This window comes from Xiphophorus hellerii, unplaced genomic scaffold (assembly GCF_003331165.1).
Source record: "Xiphophorus hellerii strain 12219 unplaced genomic scaffold, Xiphophorus_hellerii-4.1 PGA_scaffold_85__1_contigs__length_250000, whole genome shotgun sequence".
In the NCBI taxonomy this organism is placed as follows: domain Eukaryota; kingdom Metazoa; phylum Chordata; class Actinopteri; order Cyprinodontiformes; family Poeciliidae; genus Xiphophorus; species Xiphophorus hellerii.
The window spans coordinates 1-27,645 of NW_022587660.1; the positions used below are offsets into that span (position 1 = coordinate 1).

The following is a 27,645-nucleotide window of genomic DNA, read 5'->3' on the forward strand; positions in this document are numbered from 1 at the left end:
TTCACCTGATTATCTGTTCTCTATGTGGGTAAAGAAACTAGAACCCTTCATAACACCTTCCAGATTAAGAGTTTTTGGTCAACAGAAGCAGTTTGGAAGATTAATATTTGTTATCAGTGCTACTAAGTCATAGCTTAGTAAGGCATGGCGTTTCATATTTTAACAGTTGGATTATATTCTGAACCATAAATAGTTTCTACATGTTTCTTTAATATGCAGGCTTGTAAAAAGTATTCATACCCCTTGAACTTTTCCAGATTTTATCACAAACAGCCACAAACATAAATTTCACTGGAATTTAATGTGAAAAACCAACACAAAGCGGTAGATGATCTGAATAAAGAGTTACACGATTCAAAACATTTTTTAAAGTAAAAAACTCAAAGGTGTGGTGTGCACAAGTATTCAGCTCCCTGAGTCAATGTGGAACCACCTGTTGCTGTAATTGCAGCTGCTAGTCTTTAGGGTTTGTCTCTCTCATCATCTAGTGACTCTTTGCCAAACAGCTGAAGCTCAGATTAGATGTCTGACCTCAGAGAAATGGGGGCTGAGTACTGTTTTAAAGTTTATTTGCAAAAATATTTTGAATTGTGTAATTTTCTTTGGGCTTGCCAATAATAAACCACTTTGTGTTTCACATAAAAGTCCAATGAAATATTTTTATGTCTATGAAAAGTTCCCCGGGATGTGAATGCTTTTGCTACTGTGTAAAGAGGTTTATTTAAGGATGTTTTAGTCAGAAATCGACAATAACTTAGAATATTGCTCATCAGTTTTAGCCATAACTCTCCTGGTGAAACCCGACCGTCACACATTAGCAGGTTCCACAGCTGATTGATGCTGTGCCCTCTTGTGGCCAGACAAGGTATTGCAATAACTCTTCTCTGAACATTGAGCTTCTAAACAATCTTTACTTTTCATGACTTTTTAAATTTGATGCAGAGAAATAATCAAACTGGCCATCACATAAATCTATGATTTATTAATAAAATGTGAACAGACATGATGAGCAAACAGATTTTCACGCTGAACAATAAAGATAAATGAAAAACTTCTCCAAAAGTAACCAGTATAAGTTAGTGAAAATTTTAGTCTTATCCCAGTTGATCACTGCTGGTGTATTTTATGTATTTCAAATTTAAAGTTTGAATGTAAAATGTTCTAAATTTAGTCTGCATCACTTCCTGTTTCCTCCATCACTGTTCACCTGAGATTTCTCTGGCTACTTCCTACTTCATGTCAGATGCTGACTACACTCATGTTCTCCAACAAACCGTCTCTTCAACATCCAGAGAACAAGTGTCCGTTAGCAAACTGGCTCCCAGTGCTCCCAGTGCTCCAGACCAGTGGCCCCAACCAACACCTGATTTAGTCAACGCTCCGTTTTTCTGTAACTTCCTGTTTTGCTGCAGAAACTAACATTTTTTTTACTCTGGGAAAAAAAGCAGAATTTGAAAAACCTCCAGAACCCAAGAGGCCAAAGACCCTCTGGTTCTGGTTCTGGTTCTAGTTCTGGTTCTGATTCCGTCTGAACACTGACACCAGGTCTGTGACGCTGCTGGAGGGGCGGGGCTTCTCCTCTTCCTCACACCTCTTCGTCCTCTTCGTCACCTGGTTACTGCTGAAACTTTTGGATCGAAGGCTCGGGTACTTCCTATCTTCATCCACCAGCAGCTCCTCTTCATCAGCATCTGGTTCAGGAGCCGGAGGACTGGCTCCCTCCTCTTCATCATCGCCCTTCATCGTGGGGGGGGGTGGGCTGTGGAGCGCCCCCTGTTGGGCATCTGGAGACAATAAATACTGCATCGCCTTGTCCAGGGGCCCAGAGGACACGGCCTGCAGCCGGCTCCTCTGGGCCAGACCGTCGGCGTCCGCCGGGTTGCCGTGACGAAGAGGAGAGGCGGGGCCACACGGCGAGATCAAGATGCCCACATTGGACAGAGACTGTGTCCTGTCCCTCAGACTGGAGACGAGATCGCCTGAAACCAGAAGAAGGCGTTCAGACCGGGTTCCTCATTGATACAGAAACTCAGAACCAGCGCCACCTTCTGGCCAAAACACAAACTGTTTCAGAAATCACATCTAGTCACAGATTTTAATAACTGTTTTAATCCAAGTCTAAATATAAAGGAGAGAAATTCAGTTTATGATGCCTGGTGGTCAAACATTAGCTGAGCAATGCTAGCTTCCTCCTGAATATGCATGTGGCAACAGTGGAGAGCAAATTAAATCATTTCCTGTTGTAAGACAAGAATCTGAGTCCTGGAACCCATAAGGAACTCTGCAGGTAGATTTAGCACTAAACGATAAAAACTGGGATCTGGAACCAAATTCAGTAAAACCAGTCAAGTGCCGTGAGAAACAAGGGGGATCCGCAGGGTAACGGGGGTAACGGGGGCACCAGGGGTACTGGGGGGAACCATGGGGAACGGGGAGGATAGGGGGGAACAGGGGAACCGCAGAGTAAAGGGGGAAACTGAGAGGAACAGGGGGAACCGGGGGGAACCGAGAGGAATGGGGGAACCAAGGGGTTAGGGCTAGTTAACCAAATTCAGTAAAAACCAGGGGGAACCGGGAGGAATTGGGAACACACCAAGCTGTGTATCCCATAGCAACAGTGACACCTGATGATTCCTTGTTGCTTGGACTTTTAGTTTCTCTGATTTTCTCTTTAAGAACCTTGTGTGTGTAGAGCAGTTGCCTTGTGATTGGAAGGTTGTTGGTTCAATTCCTGCTTTATCCTGTTACATGCTGATGTGCTGCTGAGCCCCAGGCTGTTCACCGATCTGTGTATCGAATGTGACTCTAGAGTAAAGAACTTTCAGTGGTCAAAATGATTTGAAAGCATTGTAGAAGTTCAGTCCATTCACCATTTTAGTTTTTATCATTTTATGTATCAACTCTTTGTTTTGTTTTGTTTAGATCTTTTTGTCCAGCTGTTCTGTGGAGGCCTAAATAAATCCATAAATGTGGCATCGTCATGTTTCCGTACCTGCTGTTTTTGCTCCCGTGGAATTCGCCGTTTCTCTCTCTGGACTCAGACGGACTCTCCTCTCCTCGGCATCCGTCTGGTCGTCGTGGTCCAGCTGGTACCGGTACAGGCTGCAGCCGTCGACACTGCCGACGCTGCTGCGCCGCATTGGGCCGGGCGGCTCGAACACCGACAAGCCCCCGGAGCGAGACCGGACCAGCTCGGCCCGGTCCACTCCGGCCAGCTTCTCCAGAGCGTTCATCATCCGGCCGGAGAAATCCTCCAACTGGGCCAGGCGCAGGTCCACCGTCTGCAGCGACGCCTTCATGGAGCGCTGCCGCTCGTTCACCTCCTCCAGCCGCATTGCCATGTTCTCCACCCTGCAACGCCCAGAGACGGTCAGCAGCTGAGGGGTCAAAGGTCAACTATCAGCTCAGAGCTACTGCTGTACTGAAGGTCAGAGGTCACCTCTCAGTTGTGACTCTGATTCGCTCGTTGTTGGAGGACTGCTTCTCGTCTTCTTTCTCTCTAAAGTATTCCTCCACACATTGCTCCTCGAACTCGTACAGACTCTTTATCTCTTCTGCGTTCAGAACCAGCTCTGACGAAGCAAAACAGAAATCTGGTTTTTACAAACTGTTACTGTCATGCAGAGGATCAGATGTTGCGATGAAGTTGTAGATTTAATGAAAAAGAAAAATCAAAGCTTAAAAATAATTACAGGGAACGCAGGGAGCCAGAGAAGAACAAAAAAGGCAAGGCAAGGCAAGTTTATTTATATAGCACTTTAAAACAGTACCACTGACCAAAGTGCTGTACAATCACAAGATTAAACAAATAAAAATCAAAATTCAAACACATAAAAACCTACAATGCAGTGACGTAAAACACTCTATATAATACATAAACATACCCAGATAAATACAGAAAAGCAGCATCTCAAACTGAATCAAAGGCCAACCAAAAAAGGTAAGTCTTAAGAGCAGATTTAAAAATTGCTATAGAGGGGGCCTGTTTTACCAACATAGGTAAGGAATTCCAAAGTTTGGGAGCTGCAACAGCAAACGCCCTGTCTCCTCTCTGCCTCCTGGAAGTCCTCGGCACCTCCAGGTTCATTTGGCTCGCTGATCTAAGAGCTCGAGGAGGACAGCGTATATGTAGCAGCTCAGAGAGATAGGAGGGAGCAAGGCCATTTAAAGATTTAAATACAAATAAAAGAATCTTAAAATGCACTCTGAAATGTACCGGCAGCCAGTGCAGAGAATATAAAATCGGGGTAACATGTTCTCTCTTCCGCGATCCAGTTAAGAGCCGAGCAGCCGCATTCTGGACCAGCTGAAGACGGGACAAAGAAGACTGGCTGACACCCACATATAAGGAGTTACAGTAATCCAGTCGTGTTGTGATAAAAGCATGGATTAATATTTCAAAATAATCCACTGGTACAATATTCCTAATCTTAGCAAGCCGCCTCAAATGGAAAAAGCTCGTTTTCACAACGGCACTGATTTGTTTATCCAACTTAAAATTTGCGTCCATTACAAAGCCCAGATTTGTAACAAATGGCTTTACGTACTGTGATAGCGGACCCAAATCCACAGGAGTGGACTTGCAGGTAGTACCAGGGTCAAAAATAATAACTTCTGTCTTTCTTTCATTAAAATTCAAAAAATTCAGAGCCATCCAAGTTTTTATGTCATCAAGGCACTCCATTAAAATTGGTACTGTATTGACTCCCTTACGATTGAGAGGCACATAAATTTGTGTATCATCCGCATAGCAATGAAAAGCAATATTATGTTTCCTAAATATTGACCCAAGGGGAAGCAAATATAAAGAAAACAAAAGAGGTCCAAGTATCGAGCCCTGCGGTACTCCACACAATAAAGGAGCAGACGATGATCTAAAATCATCTATGTCAACACAGAAAGACCTATCCGTCAAATACGACCTAAGCCACACTAAGACTGTGCCTTTGAGACCTACATAATGCTCTAAACGGGAAAGTAAAACATCATGGTCCACCGTGTCAAAGGCTGCAGTCAAATCTAAAAGAACTAAAATCACTGGATCTCCAGCATCAGTAGCCAAAAGGATATCATTAAACACCCTCAACAATGCAGATTCGGTGCTGTGTAAAGTTTTAAAACCAGACTGAAAATCCTCAAGAATATTATGTACATCGAGATAGGCCTTTAATTGATTATAAACAACTTTCTCTAAAATTTTAGACATAAATGGAAGCTTTGAAATAGGCCTAAAATTAGATAACAGAAAAGGGTCTAAGCCAGGTTTTTTGATCAGCGGTTGAACTGATGCCTGTTTAAAAGGTTTTGGAACCACACCAGTGATCAGGCTACTATTTATAATAGCCGTAATAGAAATCCCTAAAACAGGAAGAACCTCTTTAAAAAGTCGTGGGGGTAAAATGTCAGCTGCAGAACCTGAGGCCTTAAGATGACCTACAGTCTCATGTATTAAAGACAAAGTAACAGGTTCAAACTGAGACAAAGCAGTGGAGCATTTGACAGCAACTGAAGGGTCAGAGGCTGAACACATAAGCCTCTTTAAAACACTTTAACCAGGAAGCAAAAAGACAGCAGAGAGAACAAGGAAGTAATAATGGAATTAAACTGGATTAAACAGGATGAACCAGCAAGGAGGAACTGAGAATGAGATGCCGAAGTACTGGAGGGTGAATGCTGAACAAAGTCCTGGGTTGAGCTAACAGGCTGACAAGCTAACTAGGAAATTACTCTACCAAAAATAAGGAGACATAAGAAAACTGGCGTAACTAAGAAAAGGACTAGAAACAAGTAATAAACATAACTAGAATCACTAAGGAGGAACTGAAGTAAAACTGGTTCAAGGCAGAACTAATAGAACTACAGAACACAAAGAAAACCTGAAACAAACTGAAAGATCCTGACAGTTTCTGGATTCAAAGAAGAAATGTTGAAACCAGAGACTCAGTTCACCTCCTGATTCTAAAGCTGCTTTTATTCTCCATCAGCTGGGCCTGATGAACAAGCAGAAACTGTTTCATGAGTTTTACTTTTAATACAGTTGATCTGGAAAAGATAAGGCAATAAGATTCCAGTCACACAGACTGTAGTGTCACTCTGCGTCCCAAAGGTTCGTTGTACCACCTTTGCAGTTTGTCTAACAACCAATATTTGAATCACTCGACTGAAACCAAGTCTTCTTTTATGATGTTTACTTAAAGAACTCCAACTTACAGAAGAAATGAAAGGCTCGGTACAGATCGGTCAAAAAATTGTGTTGCTTCCACCGTATCCAACTGCAATCTGACCTCAAACGTGCACACGGGCAATATTAATGTTATGCATTACGTAGTGGAAACCAAAATTACTTTTCACAATAAAAGTATCCCTTTATATTAACTAAGTTATACATTCCAGAAAATATACTCATCATGAATTTCTTAAAATTAAATTAAGCATATTTATACATTTTTAATCTAAATTATTATTCTATATGAATTCCCCATTAACTGGCTCTTACACAGACTCTTCACCCTACTGGCCTCTGGGAGGCGCTACAGGAGCCGGACTGTCGCTGTCCTGCACTCTCCCTCCTGTCGGCTGTTTTCTCTTGTACACAACAGCAACACGTGTTTATGCGCATACTTACAGTTTTAGCATGTAAATATTTTTGTTATTTTGTGTTTTTCATGTCTTTTAATTTTTTATTTTAGTCTTTAAATTAACAGAATCAACCATATTTTTCTCTGCATCATTTCAAATCTTGACTCCTTTCTTGGACGTTTGAGTAAAACCGTGTTGATGTGTTGCTGCTCTTACTGCTGGTGAGGAATTTATCCATCTTTCTATAAACTCACTAGCTATGCTATGTGAATTGATTTATTAGTGGTTCTGTGTTCCTGGGCCAGCGTCTGAGTCTGCAGCCACGCTTTCTCTACCAGCAGCTGATTAAATTATTGTGTTTTCTCAGGTCTGACGACCTTCAGGTCCCCAGTGGTTCTTACGGAGCCGGCGCGCGCGGTCGTCCCGCTCCCCCTCCGGCTTTCGCCTGCAGGTGCAGCACAGCCTCTTCAGGGCGATGTAGATGTGGGGGAAGACGATGAGGGGCGGCGGCAGGATGGGGCGGTCGTGGAAGGTCATGATCAGCTGGTACCGCTGGAACTTCCACACCTGGTTGGAGATGGACTTCACCTCAAAGAAGGTGTTGCTGTGGAAGAGACGGTTGCGATAGCAGCAGTGTCTGGAAATGCGTCGGACATATTTCTGCTCCATATAAAAGCATCTGGTCTGACTGAAAGCAGCGTTCTGCTGAAAACCAGGAACTGATCTGTCTGTAGATCCTGTTGAAGTGTGAACTAACTTGAAGACGGCGATGAGCAGGTTGACCAGGAGGATGTTGGCCACCAGCAGGTAACACGCCATGATGGCCGGGGTCAGCCAGGCTCCAGGAATACATGGAGGAAGCTTCTTCCCATCTTCATCATACATGTTGTCTCCACATGGAGCTGAAAACACAGACGGATACGTCAGTGCCAGTTCCTCTACAGTCTTCATGGATGGACTGGAGATTCCCTACAGCTGAAGGCCGATCTGTCATCAGGAACGTTGCCTGGTTCTGCTTGTTCTCATCAGAACCATCAGTCACCTGACTTCTCTTTGGACTCACCTTCTCAGCTAGCATCGTTCTTTCTACAGTTATTAGCCCCCTGCATGGTGCCGTGGGTGTTCCTTCAGGCTTCCCAGGACCAGAGGCAAAAGTCTGAGACTATTTAAAGCCTCCATGTAACTTTGAGCTAGAAGGAAGTCAGAGTACCTGGAGAAAATCCCCACATGAAAAGGGAGAACAAACTCCACCCAGATAGATGTTGACAACCTGATTCCTTTGAACAGTTCTTTACCAGAACAAAACTCTTTGCTTGCTTATGATGATCTTCACACACGGCAGAAGCTGTTACTAAAGAATTTAATGTAAAATTAGATTTATTTAATTGGTGAATAAATAAAATACATGTAAGGGCCTTTGGGTCCGTTTTGGTCAGGTGTCATGGCGGCTCTGATGCAGGAGGATGAGGAGGGCCACCTTCCTCCTGCATACGGTTACCTCACCATAACTGATCACTGCTGGACTCAATTATTATGACAACAATTTTTGTTTCTGCCAAAGAAACTCAGGTTAACTTTTCTCTCAACTGTTTGTTACATTTTGTTTCTATTTTGAAAATAGCACTAAAATGTTAATACAATTAACACTAGGAATATTTAACATCTATATTTGTATATTTAACCCTCCATTGGCTGCCACATTATTGTGGTGGAGGGGTTTCAGTGTCCCAGTGACCCTAGGAGCTCTGCTGTCTGGGGCTTCATGACCCTGGTAAGGTCACCCAAGGCAGTCAGGTCCTAGGAGAGGAACCAGACAGAGCGCAGCCTCAAGACCCCTTATGAGAGTCATGGGTTCAGTGTTCCCTCGCCCGGGTCACCGGGATCCCACCCTGGAGCCAGGCATCTCACAAGGGGGAAGCAGTACATTACCAACACTCTTTACCGCCAGGGCTGCCCTTTGTCACCGATTCTGTTCATCACTTTCATGGACAGAATTTCTAGGCGCAGCCAAGGTGTTGAGGGGATCCGATTTGGTGGCCTTAGGATCTCATCTCTGCTTTTTGCAGACGATGTGGTCCTTCTGGCTTCATCGGGTCGTGATCTGCAGCTCTCACTGGAGCGGTTCGCAGCCGAGTGTGAAGCGGCCGGGATGGGGATCAGTGCCTCCAAATCCGAGGCCATCATGGTCTTGAGCCGGAAAAGGGTAGAGTGCCTTCTCCGGGTCGGGGGGGGTGTCCTGCCCCAAGTGGAGGAGTTCAAGTATCTCGGGATCTTGTTCACGAATGAGGGAAGAAGGGAGCGGGAGATTGACAGGCGGATTGGCGCAGCGTCTGCCGTCAAGCCGCGCTGTACCGGTCCGTCGTGGTGAAGAGAGAGCTGAGCCAAAAAGCGAAGCTCTCGATTTACCGGTCGATCTACGTTCCCACCCTCATCTATGGTCATGAGCTTTGGGTCATGACCGAAAGAACCAGATCGCGGATACAAGCGGCCGAAATGGGTTTTCTCCATAAGGTGTCTGGGCTCTCCCTTAGAGAGAGAAGCTCAGTCATCCCGGAGGAACTCAGAGTAGAGCCGCTGCTCCTTCACATCGAGAGGAGCCAGTTGAGGGGCATCTGGTCAGGATGCCTCCTGGACGCCTCCCTGGTGAGGAGTCCAGGTCCCACCAGGAGGAGGGGAAAACCCAGGACACGCTGGAGGGACGATGTTCCTGGGCTGTTTTTCAGATTCCCCCATAGGAGCTGGAACAAGAGGCTGGGAAGAGGGAAGTCTGGGCCTCGCTTCTGAAGCTTCTGAAGCTGCTGACCCCGCGACCCGACCCCGGATAAACGGAAGAAGAGGGATGGATGGATTTCTCTATTTTATAAAAGTATAGAATTTTTTTTTCTACTATACAAACTGCATTAATAGCCATGATTCAAATTTGTGGGTGAACTTCACCCACAAGAACTATTAATATGAAATTATCCTGAAGTAACATTAGTGAAGTCCCAACACTAATGTTGGCCCAACTAGGATTTGAACCAAAGACCTTCCACCTATCAAGAAACCTGACAACATTAACTCTTTGGATTTCAGATTTTCTCCCACTTAAATGTCTTTTCTGTAATATTCAATTCTGTTTATAATTTGGTGTGAATAAAAATTTCTATTTGTGACAAACTTGAATTAGAAAAATATGGTTGTTGTGTAATGTTTGGTTCTGCAGAACCGGAGTATGAAAATTAACTTCAAAGCCGATCATCTACAAGAATGGAGTAGGTCAGAAATATGCTCTTATTTTGAAAAGCCTGTGTTTGATCAGCATAAATTGTCTGGAACAAGCTGATTACATGAAACAAAGAGTGAATCAGACTGGACTGAGAAGCTTTGGCCACAGTTTGACAGAAAACGGCAGAAATGTTCATATTTGCTTACGGTTAATTTCCATGGCATAAACTGTCCATCAGCAGCAGAGGAGAGGCAGAAGAAACGCAGCATTAATCTGAGACAAACAATAACAAGTCACATCTTAACAAACCAGTTTAGATCAAAGTGTCTTCCAGGTGAAAATGAGGCAACGCTGCCACCTGCTGTCCATGTTTGCATCAACATCAAGAACATCTTCAGCTGCTAAATATTTCTGGAGAACTTTGTGATCAGATGAGGAAGGAAAAGTTGTTGAGGTTTGAAGCTCTGCAGACAGATTGAGCTGATTTTAGCTGAAACCAGCTGGTGGATAATCTGGGCTTGTTTGGGTTCATAATCTGGATTTTTTGTTGCTCTTTGTTCTTTAGTCTCTTATTCTGTGATTAGATCAGCTTGTTTACGCTCTTTGGTACTTTAGATGGTTTATTCTTTATGTCTAGTTATTCTTTGTTACAGTGAGGTTCATTTTGTTTGTTTACTCGCCCTTCGTGCCATTCTCTCTCTCTCTCCTCACCTGCAACCTGTTAGCCAATCAGCTCGCTCCAGCGTTCACCTGTCCTCCTCACTGGTTTGTTCAGCTCTGGTTTTCATTTTTCTTTTCTAAGATTATTTTTTCATCATTTCTACATAAAAATACCAAATTAACTCAAATCCATCACTTCTGCATTTCGGTCCACAAATCATGACAGATAACTGACTAGAAACGTTTGGAAGGTTCTGCCGGGTCCGTTTTACCAGCGGAACCATCAGGTCGGGCTTCTATTTCCTTCCAGTTCTGTTTAGAGCCACTCTGAGCATTGACCTCTGACCTATTCCCTCCAGAGCTGCTGCTCCTGAAAACCAGGTCCAATGGATCCAGTGAGTGGATCTACTGGATCTACTGAGTCCAGTAGATCCAGTGGATCCATTCCTGTCCCTTCCTGACGTCGCCCAGTGTTGTCATTATTATTTTATAGTTGCGTGTGTGTTGGGGTGTGTGTGGGTGTGTGTGTGATGTAACTTTAATGCTAGATCAGTCTTCAGTGTCGTCATTTTGTTGAACTGAATTTTCTGATTTTGAATCAAAGACTTTGTTCTTCTGATGCTGTTGGAAATATTTATTTAGAAAGTTCTCCAGAAACTTTCTAAGTTTAAACAATAAAAGGTATTTCAAGTTTACTTTACAAACAGGTGAAATTCAATTGCAGGTATAGAAAATCCATGCTGGTTCTTATCTGAATACAGCAGCCGTGTTTGAGTTGCTGCTGCCCCCTGCTGTGCAGAGGAGCAGAACGGTGAGGACGAGTGAGAAGATGAGGTGAGCGTCGGAAAAGAGGAGGTGGAGAGAAGTCTTTATGGACAGAAGCAACATGAAGCGCAGGTGGGAGACAATGAAGACCAAGATGGAAACAGAGACTGGAGGTCAGGAAAGGAAGGGACCACATGACCAGGATGGGGGAGACTGAGGGGAGATTAACAGATGGCTTACTATGGACGCTAGTCTTACGGTCTATGGAGTCTGCAAACACTTCTCCGTAGATCATCCAGTACGGCATGTAGAAGATGTTCCTGGCCAGGCGCCATGTGGGTTCCTCATCCGGATGGAGGATGGCCTGCCGAGCCACCCCAAAACTCATCAACACCACCAGCATGATGACTACGAAGTACAGCATGTCAATCATCTGGAGACACGCAGGAGACGGACGACAAAAAACTTGAGAAATTTAAAGCTACAAATTCAAAATTCCGACTTTATTTAGAACTTTGTGATGCTATAGTTCTGTGCTAAAGCCTAGTTCCCTCCAAGAATCCACGTCTTCCTGTAATCTTTGAAATCAATCTTAATCAACAGCCCTCTGGGGTTTTCTGAAAGACTTCTCAGTCCACTGTGTGGTGTCAGAGCCTTGGTTAAAGGTACACATCACATCCACCTGGCTCCCTACCATCTTGCCGATCATCATGACGTAGGGGCCCAGGTACTTGTTGACTCCAAAGATGTCAAGGACACGGATGTACCAGAAGATGATGTCAACACAGTAGATGACTCGTCCATAGCCCATGGAGGGCTCGCCCTGGAGCCGCAGCAGGAGGCCAAGCAGGAAGACAGAGATGGCCACCAGGTCAGTGATGTTCCAGTAGTCCTCCAACCACACACTGACCTTCTGTTTCAGCTTCCCTGGCTCTGACATGAGGATCTAACAGCAGAAAGACTGTCAGGGTTCTCAGCCAAAGAAACACAGTGGTCATGATCTCACTGAGAAACCCCCACCTGTCTGACTTTCTCCAGCCCCAGGGTGATAATGTAGGAGATGACTATCCACTCCTGCAGAGAGGGCCAGCGTTCCATCTTCACCAGGATGATGTAGTTATAGAGCATGAGGTACACCAGGTATGAGATCTGGAACACAGAGTTTCAGTTTAGGTGACTCTGACATGACATGAGGGTCAAATCTGGGAAAAGAAATTGACCAGCAGTATGAATAACAATCTTCAGACAGTTACAGACATAAAGTTGTCCACCCATCAGACATAGTCTCCTCTAAAACATGACACAAGGCATATTTGGTCCATCCAGTGAGTTTGGAGTTCACCAGGATGTTTGTGAAAACCCAAGTGGCACCTTAGTCAAATCCTCGATGAACCTGATTCCTTTTAGTGAGAAGAAGTAGCTCCACCTTACGGTTCCTACCTTACAGACCCTCAGCCCGACAGAAGATCATTTGGAACGTAAACATAAATTCAGAGCTTCCTCGTTCAGTTTGCTCGCTCTACACCAGAACAGATTAAAGTCCTGCCTTCACAGCTCCGCCGCATCCTGCCAAACTTTGGAGCAAGAGAACCTGACTTCAGGCAGAGACCCATTACCGGTGGATCGAAGCATTTCATGTTATTCTGGTTTTTAACCTTAGAGGATCTGACTCTCCTATAGGCTGCTTCGTGCTCCGCTCCTCACTCAACGTTACATCTTAAAGAAAGCCAACGGGCCGCGTTATGGATTCTGCTGCTGCTGCTTCGTGTTTATCTGACATCTAACTTCAGTGGCAAATAAAAATATATTTTATTCTGAAACCAGAAACAACTTAGTCACCGGAAATTTAGTATAACCCAGCTTTCAGTACTCTTGCAATATTCTGCAGAATTACTATCATAATTTTTCCTAGTCTGATTATGCTTGTGTGCCACTGCAGTCAACATGAGTCGAAGGAAAAAAGCCCAGTTTCTTCAGTTACAAACCAGAAACACACTTCAGGTTCTCAAACCTTTGTTGAAAGAGGAAGCTCTCCTTATATGAGATAAAAACCATAGAATACGAACTGAATGTTTCTGATTTATGAGCACCCAGTCACTATCACCAAACATTAATACAAGTTTCCCTCTTCAAGGTGAAGTGAACTCGCCGTGTTGAACCAGAACTTGGTGAAAGGGGCGTTGTAAAACTCGTAGATCTTCCTCCCAATGGGAATCCTTAGGTTCTTCTTCTGGTTCTCTTCTTCATCTCCTTTCTTGGACGTTGTGTCGACATTGGAGGCTGCATCCTGAAAATGATAAGCCGTGACTCAAACTGCTTTGATAATGGCATTAACAACATCTACTCTGCTCAATCTGTACCTTGTTGGATTTATTCTCATCTTTAGTTTTCCCAGTAGTGTTTTCTTTCCATGAATGGTGAGAAGTTTCATCTCCAAGTCTGAATTCAAGGAACAGGATGGCGGGGGGAAAAATAATTCCTAAAATCACCTGAGGACAATTCAAAAAAGGCAAAAGGTTAACAAAACTAAGACTCCTTCTACACAGTGATGAACACAGAAAAATTTGCAAACATCTAAGAAAAATGCGCGTAGCACCACTGAAAATGCTGTAGTGGGTCAGCCAGTCCAATGGGTGGCGCTGTAACACTACAAGGGAAAGCCAAAAACACAGAACAACTCCATATGTTTTATTTGTGAGAGTGAGGCGCAAGCAGAATAGAGAGTTTGGACATTGCCTCACAGAAACATTCGCTCTGGAACCGGCCTGGTTTCAAAAATGATCATTTCTGGTCTCAAAATGGCGGATCTGTGAGGACACACAGTCTGAACGATGACAAACCGTTTGGATACACCTAACATGGTCTCTGTGAGGATGGGGAATGAGTCATAATGAAGCCTTTATGTGGAAGCACTGCTGGAGTCCCTCAGGTTGTTATTCAACTTTTTTGTAGAAGATTATAATGTTTCCGATTGATCATGAGAAAAACGGACTGGTGTTGGTGTTGCTGTCTGTGTTTCCTGTTGTACCTTCAGGCTGTTGCTCTTGCCCATCCTCAGACAGCCCATCCACATGTCAGTCAACAGCATCTGGCTGCAGGTGTGAGCGATGAAGTCTCTGTGTTTGGCAGCTACAGCCAGCTTCAGGCAGGTGGAGTTACTCCAGTTCTTCAGCTCATAGGTCAACATCTTCATGGCTAGCTGCTCGTCGTGTTTGTACGACTGATCCAGCAGTTCGTAGGCCAGCTGACCAAACTCCCTGAACAGAAACACAGCACTGCTGCCATTTTTATGTTATGCACGAAAACACATTTTTCACAGCATGTTCCAAATAGATCAGCAGACATGAGTCATCCTGGAGGAGGCTGACTGGCTTCATTCAGAACCACTACCAGGAACAGAGCTTGTGGCCCCAACATGGAACCAGAAATGGACCTGGGCGGTGTGGACTCACTTGGAGTTGTTCTCCAGGTCCTGGTAGATGTCGTCCACCAGCTCGCTCTGGGAGGATTCATGGGCCATGGCCTTGTAGAGCTTACAAGCCACCAGAGCTTTGGCCATGGCCTCTTCGCCCCGCTGCCACAGGAACAGCGCCATCTTCTGGCGCTTCATCAGCACAGCCCACACCATGAGCTCATGGAAGGGATACTGGAACCTGCTGACCTCAGGGTCATCCACATCGATGTCCACCTCCTCCTCCTTCTTCTTGTTCTTCTTCCCTTTTCCCTTTGGCCGCGGCTCATCGTCCTACAGACAGAATTTAGAATAGCTGACCGACTCGTCGTCTCTCTCACTCGTTCCCTTTCAGACTGGCAGCAACACATCCTCACCTCCATCCCAAGCAGCTTCAGAGCTTTGGGCTGCAAGACAAAAACATGGAGATGAGCCAACAGATCAGATTGGTCTGGGGTCTGCTGAGGTTCTCCTTCCTCACTCACTCGTTTCAGACCGTACAGGTTGTTGTACAGTGTCCTGAAGTTCTTCCTGGTGTAGTTGCAGCGGTAGGCCCCCCCCATTAGGAACTCCAGAACCAGCCCAATGTCGATCAGAGTAATCTGGTAATCTGGAGGAAGATTCCCCTGAAACACACATCAGTCACTTTAGTTAAGAAGGAATCAATCTGCTGCTCTGCCCTTCTCTTTAGACCACAAGGTAACATGTGAAACATCTGCTGCCTGAACAAACCCTCCAAGGGAAACTGGCACCCTAAGGCACCGAGGGGGAACCAGAACCTAACGGACCTGAAGAACTCTGGGATTACAGCTGGAGTGAGGAGTTTATGCTGATCTAATTTCCTCCATCTCGGTTCTGTCCATCATCTCCACTCTGTTATCGTCTGTCCAGAGGACATTGTCCCAGAAATTTCGTCTCTGCTAACCTCAGGCTGGTGGCCATCTTGTTTCTAGAGAGCAGAGGCTTTCAGTGCTATGAACTTTAACCTGTGTGCTGTTAACTGAGGCCTGTAGAATCTGTTAGTTTCTCTGAGCTGCATACTGTGACCTCTGCCAGCTGAAGAGATGTTTTCTCGCTGGATGGTAACAGGCCTTAGATGATTTGGAGATGACCTTTGACCCTTCCCAGGCAACAGCTGCTCATGTGAGCTCACTCCTGGCGTCGCGTTGGGCTTTGGACTCTGGATGTCACTGTGCGTTAACGTGCCTTCAGTCTTAGCGGCGTAACAATGGAGAGCTCAGAGGAAACCAGTGTGTTTTTTCAGTGGGGAAACTGGTCACCAGTAACAACACTCACCTTCTTCACGTCTCGTACCACAAAGTGGAGCGTATTCACAGGACCCAGCTTCTGCAGAAACAAAGACAGTTGGAGGTTGACCTTTTCCGGTGACTGTGACCCTGAACATTAGTCAAGCCTTAATCCCTGAGTTGGAGCGTCAGCCAGCGAGCAGCGACTCTGTAATCTGAGAGTAGCTGCTGTTGTTTTAAAAGCTCCAGTCGTTTTACAGATTAAGGTTAAAACAGAGATGGAGGACAAAACAAAGAGCTTTTATCCTTAGATTCAATTTGTCTGAATAAAACCTCAATTTGATTCAACAACAGATTTACAGGAAAACTTTCAACATCTAAAAGCTTACTGGGTTTAAGTGCATTAATTAATATCAATAACTGATCAATAATTAATTTTCCTATGTCCCACTGTGGTTCAGCCATGTTTCTGCCTGGTGGAGGGTTTTCTGGTACATGTAGTTTCCAGATGTGGCCTCACCGTGTTGTAAAGTTCTTCTAAGCGCGGAATCGTCAGGAAGTGATGGATGTTGACGCCGTTTTCAATCAGGAGCTTCACAAAGTCCACCCGGTCCAGAACCAGAGCGTCCATCATGGCCTGTTCCAGGGAGTTCACCTGTCAGCACGAGACTTGGTCAGACCGTGGAACCGGTTCCGGGGTTCTGATGGAACTGGCTCTTTGCTCTAGTGGAACTGGTTCTGGGGTTCTGATGGAACCAGTTCTTGGTTCTAGTGGAACCGGTTCTTGGCTGTAGTGGAACCGGTTCCAGGGTTCTGATGGAACTGGCTCTTTGCTCTAGTGGAACTGGTTCTGGGGTTCTGATGGAACCGGTTCTTGGTTCTAGTGGAACCGGTTCTTGGCTGTAGTGGAACCGGTTCCAGGGTTCTGATGGAACTGGCTCTTTGCTCTAGTGGAACTGGTTCTGGGGTTCTGATGGAACCGGTTCTTGGTTCTAGTAGAAACGGTTCTTGGTTCTACTTTAACTGGTTCCGGGGTTCTATTGGAACCAGCTCTTGGTCCAAGTGGAACTAGTTCAGGGGTTCTGATGGACCCGGTTCCGGGGTTCTGGTGGAACCGCCTCTTGGATCAAGTGGAACCGGCTCCAGGGTTCTAATGGAACCGGCTCTTGGATCTAGTGGAACTGGTTCTGGGGTTCTGATGGAACCGGTTCTTGGTTCTAGTGGAACCGGTTCTTGGCTCTAGTGGAACCGGTTCTTGGATCTAGTGGAACCGGTTCCAGGGTTCTGATGGAACTGGCTCTTTGCTCTAGTGGAACTGGTTCTGGGGTTCTGATGGAACCGGTTCTTGGTTCTAGTGGAACCGGTTCTTGGCTCTAGTGGAACCGGTTCTTGGATCTAGTGGAACCGGCTCCAGGGTTCTAATGGAACCGGCTCTTGGTTCCAGTGGAACCGGTTCTTGGCTCTAGTGGAACCGGTTCCAGGGTTTTGATGGACCATGTTCCGGGGTTCTGGTGGAACCGGCTCCAGGGTTCTAACGGCACTGGCTCCGAAGTTCTGTGGAGCCGGCTCTTTGCTGTAGTGGAACTGGTTCTGGGGTTCTGATGGAACCGGTTCTTGGTTCTAGTGGAACTGGCTCTTGGTTCTAGTGGAACCGGTTCTTGGCTCTAGTGGAACCGGTTCCAGGGTTTTGATGGACCATGTTCCGGGGTTCTGGTGGAACCGACTCTTGGTTCTAGTGGAACTGGCTCCGGGGTTCTAATGGACCCGGTTCCAGATTTCTGGTGCAGCCCGCTGTTTGCTCTAGTGGAACTTTTTCTGGGGTTCTGATGGATCAGGTTTTGGGGTTCTGATGGACCCGCCTCTCTCACCCAGCTGAGCAGCTCCAGTTTCCGCGGGTCGGTTTCCTCCGGCGGTTCCGCTTTGGCTTTCCCTCCTTTGCCTTTCTTTCCTCTGACTTTTCCCTTTCCGGCCGGTTGGCGCTGCGCCGCCGGGCTTTTGGGCCGGTCAGCTGCCACGGCGCCAGCAGGCTGAGAAACAGAAATGCTGAGGTCAGAGATGAGGTCAGACGGACAGACCGAGGAACGCCGAAGTGCTCACGGGCCAGTGCAGGCCGTAGACGAAGATCTGGCTCCGAGCGATGTCCACGCGGTTCCAGGCCAGGGCCAGACTCAGCTGGTCGGACGCCGAAGCGTTCGTACCTGAAGACATCAAGATGGTCAGGTTGTGCGTCTGAATGAAGAGCACCTGCCGTCTTCATCGCCATGGTTACCTTTGAGCAGGGCTGTGAGGATGGACATCTCGATGTCCTGCTGGCCCTCTGAGCCCATCCTGAACACGGTGATCTGCACAGAGACACAACCGATCAGGACGCGCCTTCCAGCCGCTCAGTCAGCTTCCTGCAGAGGATCAGAGCAGCTCTTCCTCAGAATGAGCCAATCACAGAGCAGCTCCTCCTCAGAATGAGCCAATCAGAGAGTAAAGCTCTTTACTTCGAAAGGCCTTGAGCGAATGTCAGAGCTTCATCAGGGTTTCAGCAGCAGCAGCGCATTCAGGCATCAAAAGTTTCAGAACCTGCTGATCTACTGGGATTTTAACCCGCAACCAGGGGACTGAGGAAGAGGAAAGCAGGAAGCCTCACCTGGAGCCAGAGCTGTCAGGTAGAACAGCAGTGGCTCCATGCTGAACTGTTAGAGCCTGAAGGTTCCTGGATGAAGATCTGCTGATTCTTCTGGAGGATTTCTGTTGGACTTTTTAAAGGAGATGTTTGGATTAAAGTTGTTCTGAAAGCAAACATACCTGTTTGAGCTGAGGTCATGTGATCCTGTTAATCTGACAGCAGATCAGTTTAATGAATTGATGCTCCGATTGTTTTACATGCTGCTGCAGCTGTTCGGTGGAAGAAGCGCGGGATTGTGGGATTAAAGAAATGGACAGAACAATCTCAGTTAAGTGCTGCATGAAATGTAAAACCTTCATCATTATGCTAATGTTGCAGTGAACGGGTCAGAAGCGGCTCAGATCCAGGACAGTCTGGACTGGTCGACCCGCAGTCACATGGAGCTGCTAGCTGGATGCTAACCTGAACGCCAGACGCTTTTCCAGGCTCCCAGTTTTAGAACATCCAACATTGTGCTGCAGCTGTGCGGCTGTGCACACTGTGCTTAGCTTGGGATTTCCCATTTAGTAAAAATAAAATTATTATGTTTTTCCTGCTTTACTATTAATATTGTGGACAAAAAAATAAAAACTCTGTTTTGTTAAAACATCCTATCTTTAGCTCACATCTGTGTGGGTGGAGCGGTTTTCAGGAATTGAGGAGCTGATGGTAAAACCTGATCGCTTCTCTGTTGACCGGCTGTGACATCTGAAGGGTTAGACCGTTAAATCTGTCTGAAACGTTTTCCAGAAAGAGGAGAAATTAAACGACTGTCCCTCCGTCTTCTGGACGTTCAGACACACCTGGGACAGGCACGTAGAGAGGGGGGGGGCGGAGCGGCCTTGAGTCCCTGCCCCTTTTATCCTTGATGCCACTAAAGCCCTTTTTGAGGGATTTTTTCCAAACAAAATTGTTTTCAATTTTTTATTATTATTTTTAATCTGTGCATCAGAAGGCCTGTTTGTGCCCCTCAGCAATCATATTTATCTAAATATAATAATTTAGCTAAATAAACCGGCTGCCCTGATAATGACTCTCAGTTTCTGCCTCCATGTTGTTCAGACTCCATGGTGAGGAGGAGGAGGAGGAGGAGGAGGAGGAGGAGGAGGAGGAGGAGGAGGAGGAGGAGGAGGAGGAGGAGGAGGAGGAGGAGGAGGAGGAGGATCTGTTCCTCTAACTATCAAATTATGGGCAAGAATATTTTGCCTATAATATTAGGCAAGAATATTATAGGCAAGAATATTTTTCTTGCCTATAATAAGAATAGGCATACACTGGTTTGTGAATAAAAACGTAGGTCTGATGTTGACGATAGAAAAATTGTTTCTATTTATATTTTCATAATAGCAGGAAAAAACCCGCCTCGCCCAAAACACAGAAATGCTTCAAAGAAAAAAACTTCTGACTTTAACGTCATCATTCTGCTAAAAGCCCGGTTCGGTTCGCTACAGGCAGTCTGGGTCGGAACCACCGACTGATAGAAAGAATATCTGACATCCTCAGTGATGGCATAGTTACTTTGAAAAAGTAACTTTAATCAGATTACTGATTACTCCTTGAAAAAGTAACTCAGTTAGATTACTGATTACTTGATTTGGAAAGTAACTAAGTTACATTAAAAGTAACTTTTTTAGTTACTTTCAGCAGCTGCTAACAACAACGCTGTGAAAATGACATTGATCTTTGCCAATACTTAATTGTAAGTTATTTTATAATAGTAACATCAACAATGTGTCTCCACTGATAAGGTTGAACTGAAGGGGAGATTTTTTAATGGTTACAATAAAAAAAAAAAACATTAGTAATTTGTGCAGTTTTTGTGTTTTCCACTATTGTCTGGAAAACTCTAAGGATTTTAACCCTCAGCCTCCAGGTTCTGCGTTTGGTGTCAGAGGTCAGAGCTACTCCTGCGGCTCCACAGTTCAGATGGCTGCTGCACAGATTAGTGACATTTAATATCAATATTATTAATATTAATAATTATAATGGCGTTTAGTTGCACAACTTTACGGACTGGTTCATTCGTGGCTGTTTTCACGTTTATTGCTCTGTTCATATTAGTCTCCATGTTTCCAATGTCCTGGACATCTGGACGTCATTCACACACACACATATATATATATACATATATATATATATATATATATATATATATATGTATATATATATATTAACTTTAACAGAGACACAGCGGGACGGATCATCCTGGAAATGATGGGCAGGGAGAGTCTGACTAAAACTAGCTGGAGGTCAGACACACTCTGGGGTTTCTGTCTGTTTATTTCCAAGCCCAAATGAACAACTTCACCTTCAAAAACCAGCCCAAAAAGCGACTCATTAAATTTGCTAGCGACTTTAAAAAAGAAACACACAGCCACTTATATTAATCGGACTTGGCGACAGAAACTCAAAGTAGTTCCTGTTTTTCTACCAACAAAATGCGCATCTCCCTCCATTGTTTATGTTTCTGTTGCATAGAAACGGCGATCACTCGACAAGACGTAGAGGAAATAAAATTAAATTCCAAAAGAAAATAGTAATTCAAAATGATTTTGATAAGTAACTGTAGTCTGACTACTGGATATGAAATAGCAACGCGTTAGATTATTGGTTACTTTAAAAAGTGGTCCAACGTCTGGACATCCTGATATAAACACGGTACTGAGACTGACACAGCGAGTCGCAACGCAGCACAAAGCCCCGGTACCGCCCGGTACCACCCAGTACCACGCGGTACCACCCAGTACCGCCTGCTGACTGTTCTCTGCTTCTCCTTATCGTTTCTGCCAGGCGGGTTAAAGCCGCTGGAGGTTCTGGGCTGTAAACAGAAGTTACTGCAGAACCTCAAGTGATAAAGAAAGATTCGGCCCAATTAGAGTTCAGAACATAAACATCAGAGAAAATACTGGAGCAATAATTAGAACCGCAGCAAAAAGCCAAACATGCCACAATGAAATGAACCAAAATGTCTCCAAAACATCGGGGGACTGACAGGGGCCACCGGGGGATTCCAGGTAGATTCCAGGTAGATTCCAGGTGGATTCCAGCCTAGAGGCTGTTCATGCAGGGCCGGCCCAAGGTAATATGGGGCCTTAGACAGAACCCCCCCCCCTCAGCATCACTAACATGTTTAAATGTAGATTTAGTGAATCTGTGAGGGGAGACCAGGTTTAAAATCAATCACTGATTATTGGTTATTTGCTGTGACGTATTTGTGAACAAACCCAAAGATTACACCATATTGTAGCCATGGTAACACAACAATCAAACTATCAAGATGATTCTTTAAACTTTTACAAAGTAAACGTCCTAATTAAATCCTAAATGTAGTTTTTTTCTCAGCTGATGCATTAAATAAAATGTAATAACATTGTTATTCTCTATAAATGATGCTACAGGTTTAGATCTATGGTCTGTGTTACAATTAAACCATTTCTAGGGGCCCCTGAATCTCTGGAGGCCCCTGAATGTGTGGAGGCCCCTGAGTGTCTGGAGGCCCCTGAATGTGTGGAGGCCCCTGAGTGTCTGGAGGCCCCTGAATGTGTGGAGGCTCCTGAATGTAATACTTTTATAACAAATTTATGTCAGATCATGATTTCTTGGTTAATGACAAGTTGTCATAACAAAGACATTTTGAATAATGTCAGCTTTGTATTAAAAGTGTCATGATTTACCAAATGATACTTTATGACAACAGTCATAAATATTCATGAAGACTTACTGATGTTTATGACAGTGTGTTGGGTAAATTGTATTTTTAGTAATTATCAAATATTTGTTGTATCATGTAGCCTTGTAGTTACATTTAGATAATGTTCCTGTGTGTTAAATAACTTTGATTCTATCCTGAGACTTCCCTGGGAAATAGGGGTGACAGCTACTCTCAGCAGCTGTTGCCCTGCAGGACTTCCTACAAGACAGAGGTGTTAAATGCTCCCAGCAGAGTTTTACAAGCCTGACAATAAACTCTGCTCTGTGCTTCTTTGTGATACAAAGCCGTTGCTTTGAAGCTATGCAACGTGTCTTATTCCACACCGTGCCTGGAGCAAGAAAGATCTAGAGTATAGATAACATGTGTCTAGACTAGTGAATGTTATTTAGCGCTGCAACCATATGATGAATGCTTTAACCCCACCCCATAGGGTTGCAGCGCCCCGTGTGACAGGGTTTCCTGAAATCAATAAAATAGAGGAGCGGGAGATGTGTTTTCCAGAGCGGTTGGAGATTTGTAACTGAAAACACATCTCTGTCTGCTCTCCTCGCGAGAAACAAAGAATCTAACTCTCTTGTCTTTCCTGTGTTTTGTTTAATAGGTATTTAGACCTGACACAGTGTCATGACAGTCTTATTCACAACCTGTCAAATAAAGTGTTACCAATTTACCCAGAGAAAACGATCAAGAAAACAAAAACATCTGGTCAATTAACGCCCAGCTGGAGGAAATTAAAGAGAAAACTCAGGACCAAAACTTGGATCATGACACTAAGGTTAAAGGATATGACACACTAGAGGGGAACGCCCTTTTTGGGGCGTACCTTAGATAAAAGCTATTGAAGGGCTTTACAAACTGTTGCTTGATGCCATTTTGTTCTGCTAGCCCTTAAGGATAACATGAACTATGGACCAGCTGTATTTTGGTATTAATAAATGGAATTCAGCTCACTGACTCTTCTTCAACCTCATACATCAAGAACGTAGCTTGGAGAAACACTATGCAGACATATACAGTAAGTGTGTGTCTGTATGCGAATGTGTTGCGTTGTGCACGTTAGGCCTTATGTGGATCAGATCCTCTGTTTTTGTGGGCCATGGGCATTGTGTTCTTGTGGATTATTTTGTGGGTTTGCTAGTTTGTTGGTGATGTGGTTGTGCTCCTGTCTTGTGTCTTGTGCAGAGATAGTTTTGTGGGTACCCTCCGATAACGTCCTGCCATAGCAGACCACTGTTTCAGTACATCTGACTCTGCCAGGGTGTTTTCCTTGGATTGCTGATACTCATGGGAAGTGAGGACTGAACCATGTGAAAACTGAAAACAGTCCTGCTGGTTTTGATAAGATGCTGTCAGAACCAGCAGAGAACCTTATCTGTTTTCTATGTGAACAGGACAGGAAAAAGGGTTTCTGATGTCAGGAGGATGAATGATGACACAGACAGGGTGATGAGAAGGAGATTTATTGTTGCAGCAATGAAGGGACTGAACAGGACGATGCAGCCATCACAACAGCTAGAGCTTTGCTGTCCTACCAGAGCCTTCTTCTTCATGCACTCCATCACCATCTGGAAGATCTGCTGCGCCTGGCTGCGGCTATAGTTGAAAGTTTTCTGGATGGTGACCAGGAGCTGATCTTTGACACTCTCGTTCACCAGCCTACAGAGGTAGAACAGGACACTGAGGAGAAACCGGAAGGTACGTTGACATCCGGAGGTAATATTGTGTCTGAGAATACACGGCCTCTCAGGTCTGCAGCTTAAAACCCGTTTCTCACAGAACTGACAAGATGAATGGTTTCCAGCATCACAGAAGGGCAGGAATCAGGAACTGATGATAACAGAATGCATAGAAAGACTTGAGTTAAGGGTGGACAGGCCAGCTGTGGTGAAGAATGTCAGTAGAACCAGAGGTCAACTCCTGAGATCTGCAGGAGTTCCTCACTGATTGGCATGATTCCCCCGATTCGGTGGTTGTGCATAAAATCCTTCGCTGTCCACCTAAGGTCGTGTCTGCGCCACCTTTAAGCATCATCACACACGCACCTTGAAAATTACCACCAACAAATACACCAAAGCAGCAGAAATGTTCTCACCCGTCCTCTTCGCAGTATCTGTGAGCAAAGGAGAGGATGTCGGAGGCCCGGCCGCTGCCGTCACAAACCACAACCGGGACAGGTGGTTCCTCCTTCAAACTCTCCAGCACAATGGAGATGACATTAGGACCCCCCTCTAGGATCAGGCAGACCACCGGGACACCCTGGCCCAAACCTGGCAACATCAAAGCACCTGTCAGGATGACCAACGCCAGCCTCCCAAAGCCACGCTCAGACTCAGACAGGAGGAGAAAAGGGACTGTCATGAAACTAAAGACAAAGTAATGGAGGATCGTTGGTGAAAACAGGATCTGATTGTAGAAGGTCTGACCAGTAAGTATAAACATTTCATCAGATTTTTGTGCCTTCCAGGAACAGAAGGCTTCACAGCTGCCCATGGCAAACAAAATGTCTTTTTCTATGATGTTGTGATTGTATCAGTGTGTTTTATTCTATGGTTGGAGAACCAAAATAAAGGCTCTTTTTTTACCTTATAACTCTGAGGCAATGTAAACATGACCCTTTAACCCCATTTAAAAACTCCTCAGCAATTTTCAATTTTCCTTCCTGTTCTGTGGACATTAGATCATAACACAAAGGAGGTTGAGTAGTTTCACTGATTTCCTGACATTGGATTGAAGGACTCTAGAACCTTCCTTTGGTTTTGTTTGGTTGGTTTTATGTTGATGGGTCTGTTCTGTCTCTGTCTGGAGGGTTGGAGTCTCGTTTGGGTTTGCCTGGTTCTGTGGGAGTTGAAGGAAGGGGTGACAGCTGAGGCTCCCCTTGCTGTCCCTGCCTTACAGACACCTCCAGGCATAGGACGACAAAGGGAAACCCACAGGTCACCTGACCAGTCACATGAGTAGAGGAGACTTAGCAGGCCAGGGAGAGGCTGCTGCAGGGTCACATGACTTACGTGTGTTGATCTTCTGCAGGGAGACATGTTTCTCCAGCTGCCGGCGGAGGCGGACCTCAGCTCCATATTTGCCGGTGGTGCCATTGTCGGATAGGATGAAGTGAGAGTGGCTGCTGTTCAGGACTGACAGCTTACTGAGCGGGTTGGACATGGTCTGGTACGGGCGAGTCACCTGAAACGCAGCAGCAGGCTTCCATTAGAGCAGGGGTCTCAAACTCCAGTCCTCGAGGGCCGCAGTCCTGCAACTTTTAGATGTGCCTCTGCTGCACCACACCTGAATAGAATAATTAAGTCGTTAGCAAGGCTCTGGAGAACTGATCTACACAAGGAGGAGGTAATTAAGCCATTTCATTCCAGTGTTTTGTACCTGTGGCACATCTAAAAACTGCAGGACTGCGGCCCTCGAGGACTGGAGTTTGAGACCCCTGCATTAGAGGTTATCATGGTGACATTAACATCATCAATAACAATGAATTAAACACTTTCACAGATCAATGAACATTCCCGACCGAGGATAAGGGTCCGAACACAGATGGAGCAACCGATCTTTCTTCTCTTCGACAGACCAGATTAGCAGATCACAGCATCATCACCTGTGCTCCATATTTCCCTCATGACCTCTTGAATTCCAGCTCATGACTCTCATCCTGGTCACTTCAGACTCAGCTGTTAGCATCTAGAGTGCATACTGAAGATGCCAGCATCCCAACCAAAGACCAAACCCGAGGTTCTCCAGGTCTTCTTCCTGAAGGTACCTTGAGATCGGGTCCATTAACACCTGACAGAGGGCTGCCTGGCAGACTCCATGCTTCATCCTCCACAATGTGTCAGAAATCTGGACCCAGCTAACGAGGGCATGGGAGGAGCTGCACAGTACCTCCTACTCCTCCCATGATACCCAAAGGACCACTAGCTCATGTCCTCTACAAACCCAACAAAGATGCAACCAACTGAACTAAGGGTGAAGAGAATCCCTTCATCAGTAGAAATGAACAGACCACTAGACATCAGGAGATATCACAGCCATTTTCATTCATGACTGCCTACTAACATCCAATCAGAGCAAGCTACCACCAGACAAGTCCACCACTGAGTAAACAAAGGCAGAAGCTCAGAGATGCTCTGGACTTGTAAACCTGATTTAATCAGACTCTTCTTACATCTTTCCCAATCAGGTCCTCTTTGTTTTCGACAATTCCCCAGGGTGCGATGCCGATGGCACAGACCTTTCCTCTGGACTTGGATGAATGGTCTTTGAGAGCGTCTCCAACATGTCGAATCACCCCTGCAACAGCAGACGGAGGGAGCTCAGCAGAATCAGAGTTAATATGATCACACTTCTCTCTTGGTTTGGTTCTGCTGTCAGCAGCTCATCAGGTTTTCATCCTGGGTATTTGTGGCTCTAACAGGCACACTGATAGATATTAGTCTATTGGAGCTGAGTGTTGCACCTGTGCTGACTCCTCCTGTGAAGATCCAGGCTCCAGTGGTGACTGCGGCCTTGATCAGCCCCCTCCCAAAGACCTGCTTCAGTTTGGGGGGCAGGTCAAAGTTCTGCAGCCCTCCATGGACGGAGATGAGCAGCGTAGGCAGCTCCAGCTGCCACTCCTTCACCATCAGGTGGAGCAGAGAGTCTGGCTTGGAGTCATAGGAGACCCTGATGTACTGCAGGACAGAGACAGCATGAAGGGGAGAGAGTCAGTCTGAGCTGCTACCATCATCCTAGTAACCTGGTCTGCTCCGTGTTACCATGGCCTTGTTGACGTGTCCTCCCCCCTGGAACTCCAGGACTCCATAGGCGTCAGTGGAAAAGGTCTGGGTGTGTTTCAGGATGCTCCATCTCTCTGCAGGCTGGACATCCAACTGAACCAGCTGGCCCGTCTCCTCCACTGCCCCTGCAGGGATGGGAGGGTGCTGCGCCACCAGCTGGCCACAGCTGCACCTACACAGCAGAAAGAAGACATCCACTTTACCTCACATTAAAGGCAAGTTTATTTATGAAGGATCATCATGCAAAAGAAACTCACTGTGTCTCATTGACTGGAGATTTGATTTTAAAACAAAAAATAACTAAAACAGAATTAAAACCTCCATCCAGAGATTATTATGCCTGTAAGAGAAGAGCTGACTCCTGACCTTCAACCCCTCATTGATGATCTAGGAAACACGGCACTAGTCTTTGGCTGAAACCTGAAGTCAGTTCGACTGCATCATTCATCGTTCAGTCCGCTTCAACCCGACTCCAGTCCATTTGCCTATAAAGTCCGGTCCAGTTGGTCTGAATCCTAACCGACCTCTGACCTCTGGCCCTCCAGACCTCGGTCTGGGTTTGGTTGAAGTGAACTCTGGTTCTGTTTGA

General features: G+C 45.5%; 1 protein-coding gene across 1 annotated transcript in view; it reads right to left on the minus strand.

Moving 5' to 3' along the window:
* Positions 1-1,430: 1,430 nt before the first annotated feature.
* LOC116716738 (transient receptor potential cation channel subfamily M member 1-like) overlaps positions 1,431-27,645 on the minus strand; it is a 30,410-nt gene continuing 4,195 nt past the window's right edge. The window contains exons 3-28 of the mRNA XM_032557560.1: positions 27,036-27,228; positions 26,738-26,975; positions 26,447-26,571; positions 25,287-25,458; positions 24,371-24,545; positions 23,811-23,934; positions 18,180-18,252; positions 18,008-18,108; positions 17,779-17,937; positions 16,431-16,565; positions 15,960-16,010; positions 15,149-15,289; positions 15,041-15,070; positions 14,665-14,957; positions 14,241-14,469; positions 13,573-13,701; positions 13,362-13,499; positions 12,233-12,361; positions 11,907-12,158; positions 11,453-11,645; positions 9,994-10,014; positions 7,337-7,481; positions 6,981-7,183; positions 3,440-3,572; positions 2,993-3,351; positions 1,431-1,979 (exon numbers count right to left, since the gene is read on the minus strand). Coding sequence (XP_032413451.1) covers positions 1,507-1,979; positions 2,993-3,351; positions 3,440-3,572; positions 6,981-7,183; positions 7,337-7,481; positions 9,994-10,014; positions 11,453-11,645; positions 11,907-12,158; positions 12,233-12,361; positions 13,362-13,499; positions 13,573-13,701; positions 14,241-14,469; positions 14,665-14,957; positions 15,041-15,070; positions 15,149-15,289; positions 15,960-16,010; positions 16,431-16,565; positions 17,779-17,937; positions 18,008-18,108; positions 18,180-18,252; positions 23,811-23,934; positions 24,371-24,545; positions 25,287-25,458; positions 26,447-26,571; positions 26,738-26,975; positions 27,036-27,228 — 4,414 coding nt within the window. The 3' untranslated portion in view covers positions 1,431-1,506. The remainder of the gene's footprint in view (positions 1,980-2,992; positions 3,352-3,439; positions 3,573-6,980; positions 7,184-7,336; positions 7,482-9,993; positions 10,015-11,452; positions 11,646-11,906; positions 12,159-12,232; positions 12,362-13,361; positions 13,500-13,572; positions 13,702-14,240; positions 14,470-14,664; positions 14,958-15,040; positions 15,071-15,148; positions 15,290-15,959; positions 16,011-16,430; positions 16,566-17,778; positions 17,938-18,007; positions 18,109-18,179; positions 18,253-23,810; positions 23,935-24,370; positions 24,546-25,286; positions 25,459-26,446; positions 26,572-26,737; positions 26,976-27,035; positions 27,229-27,645) is intronic.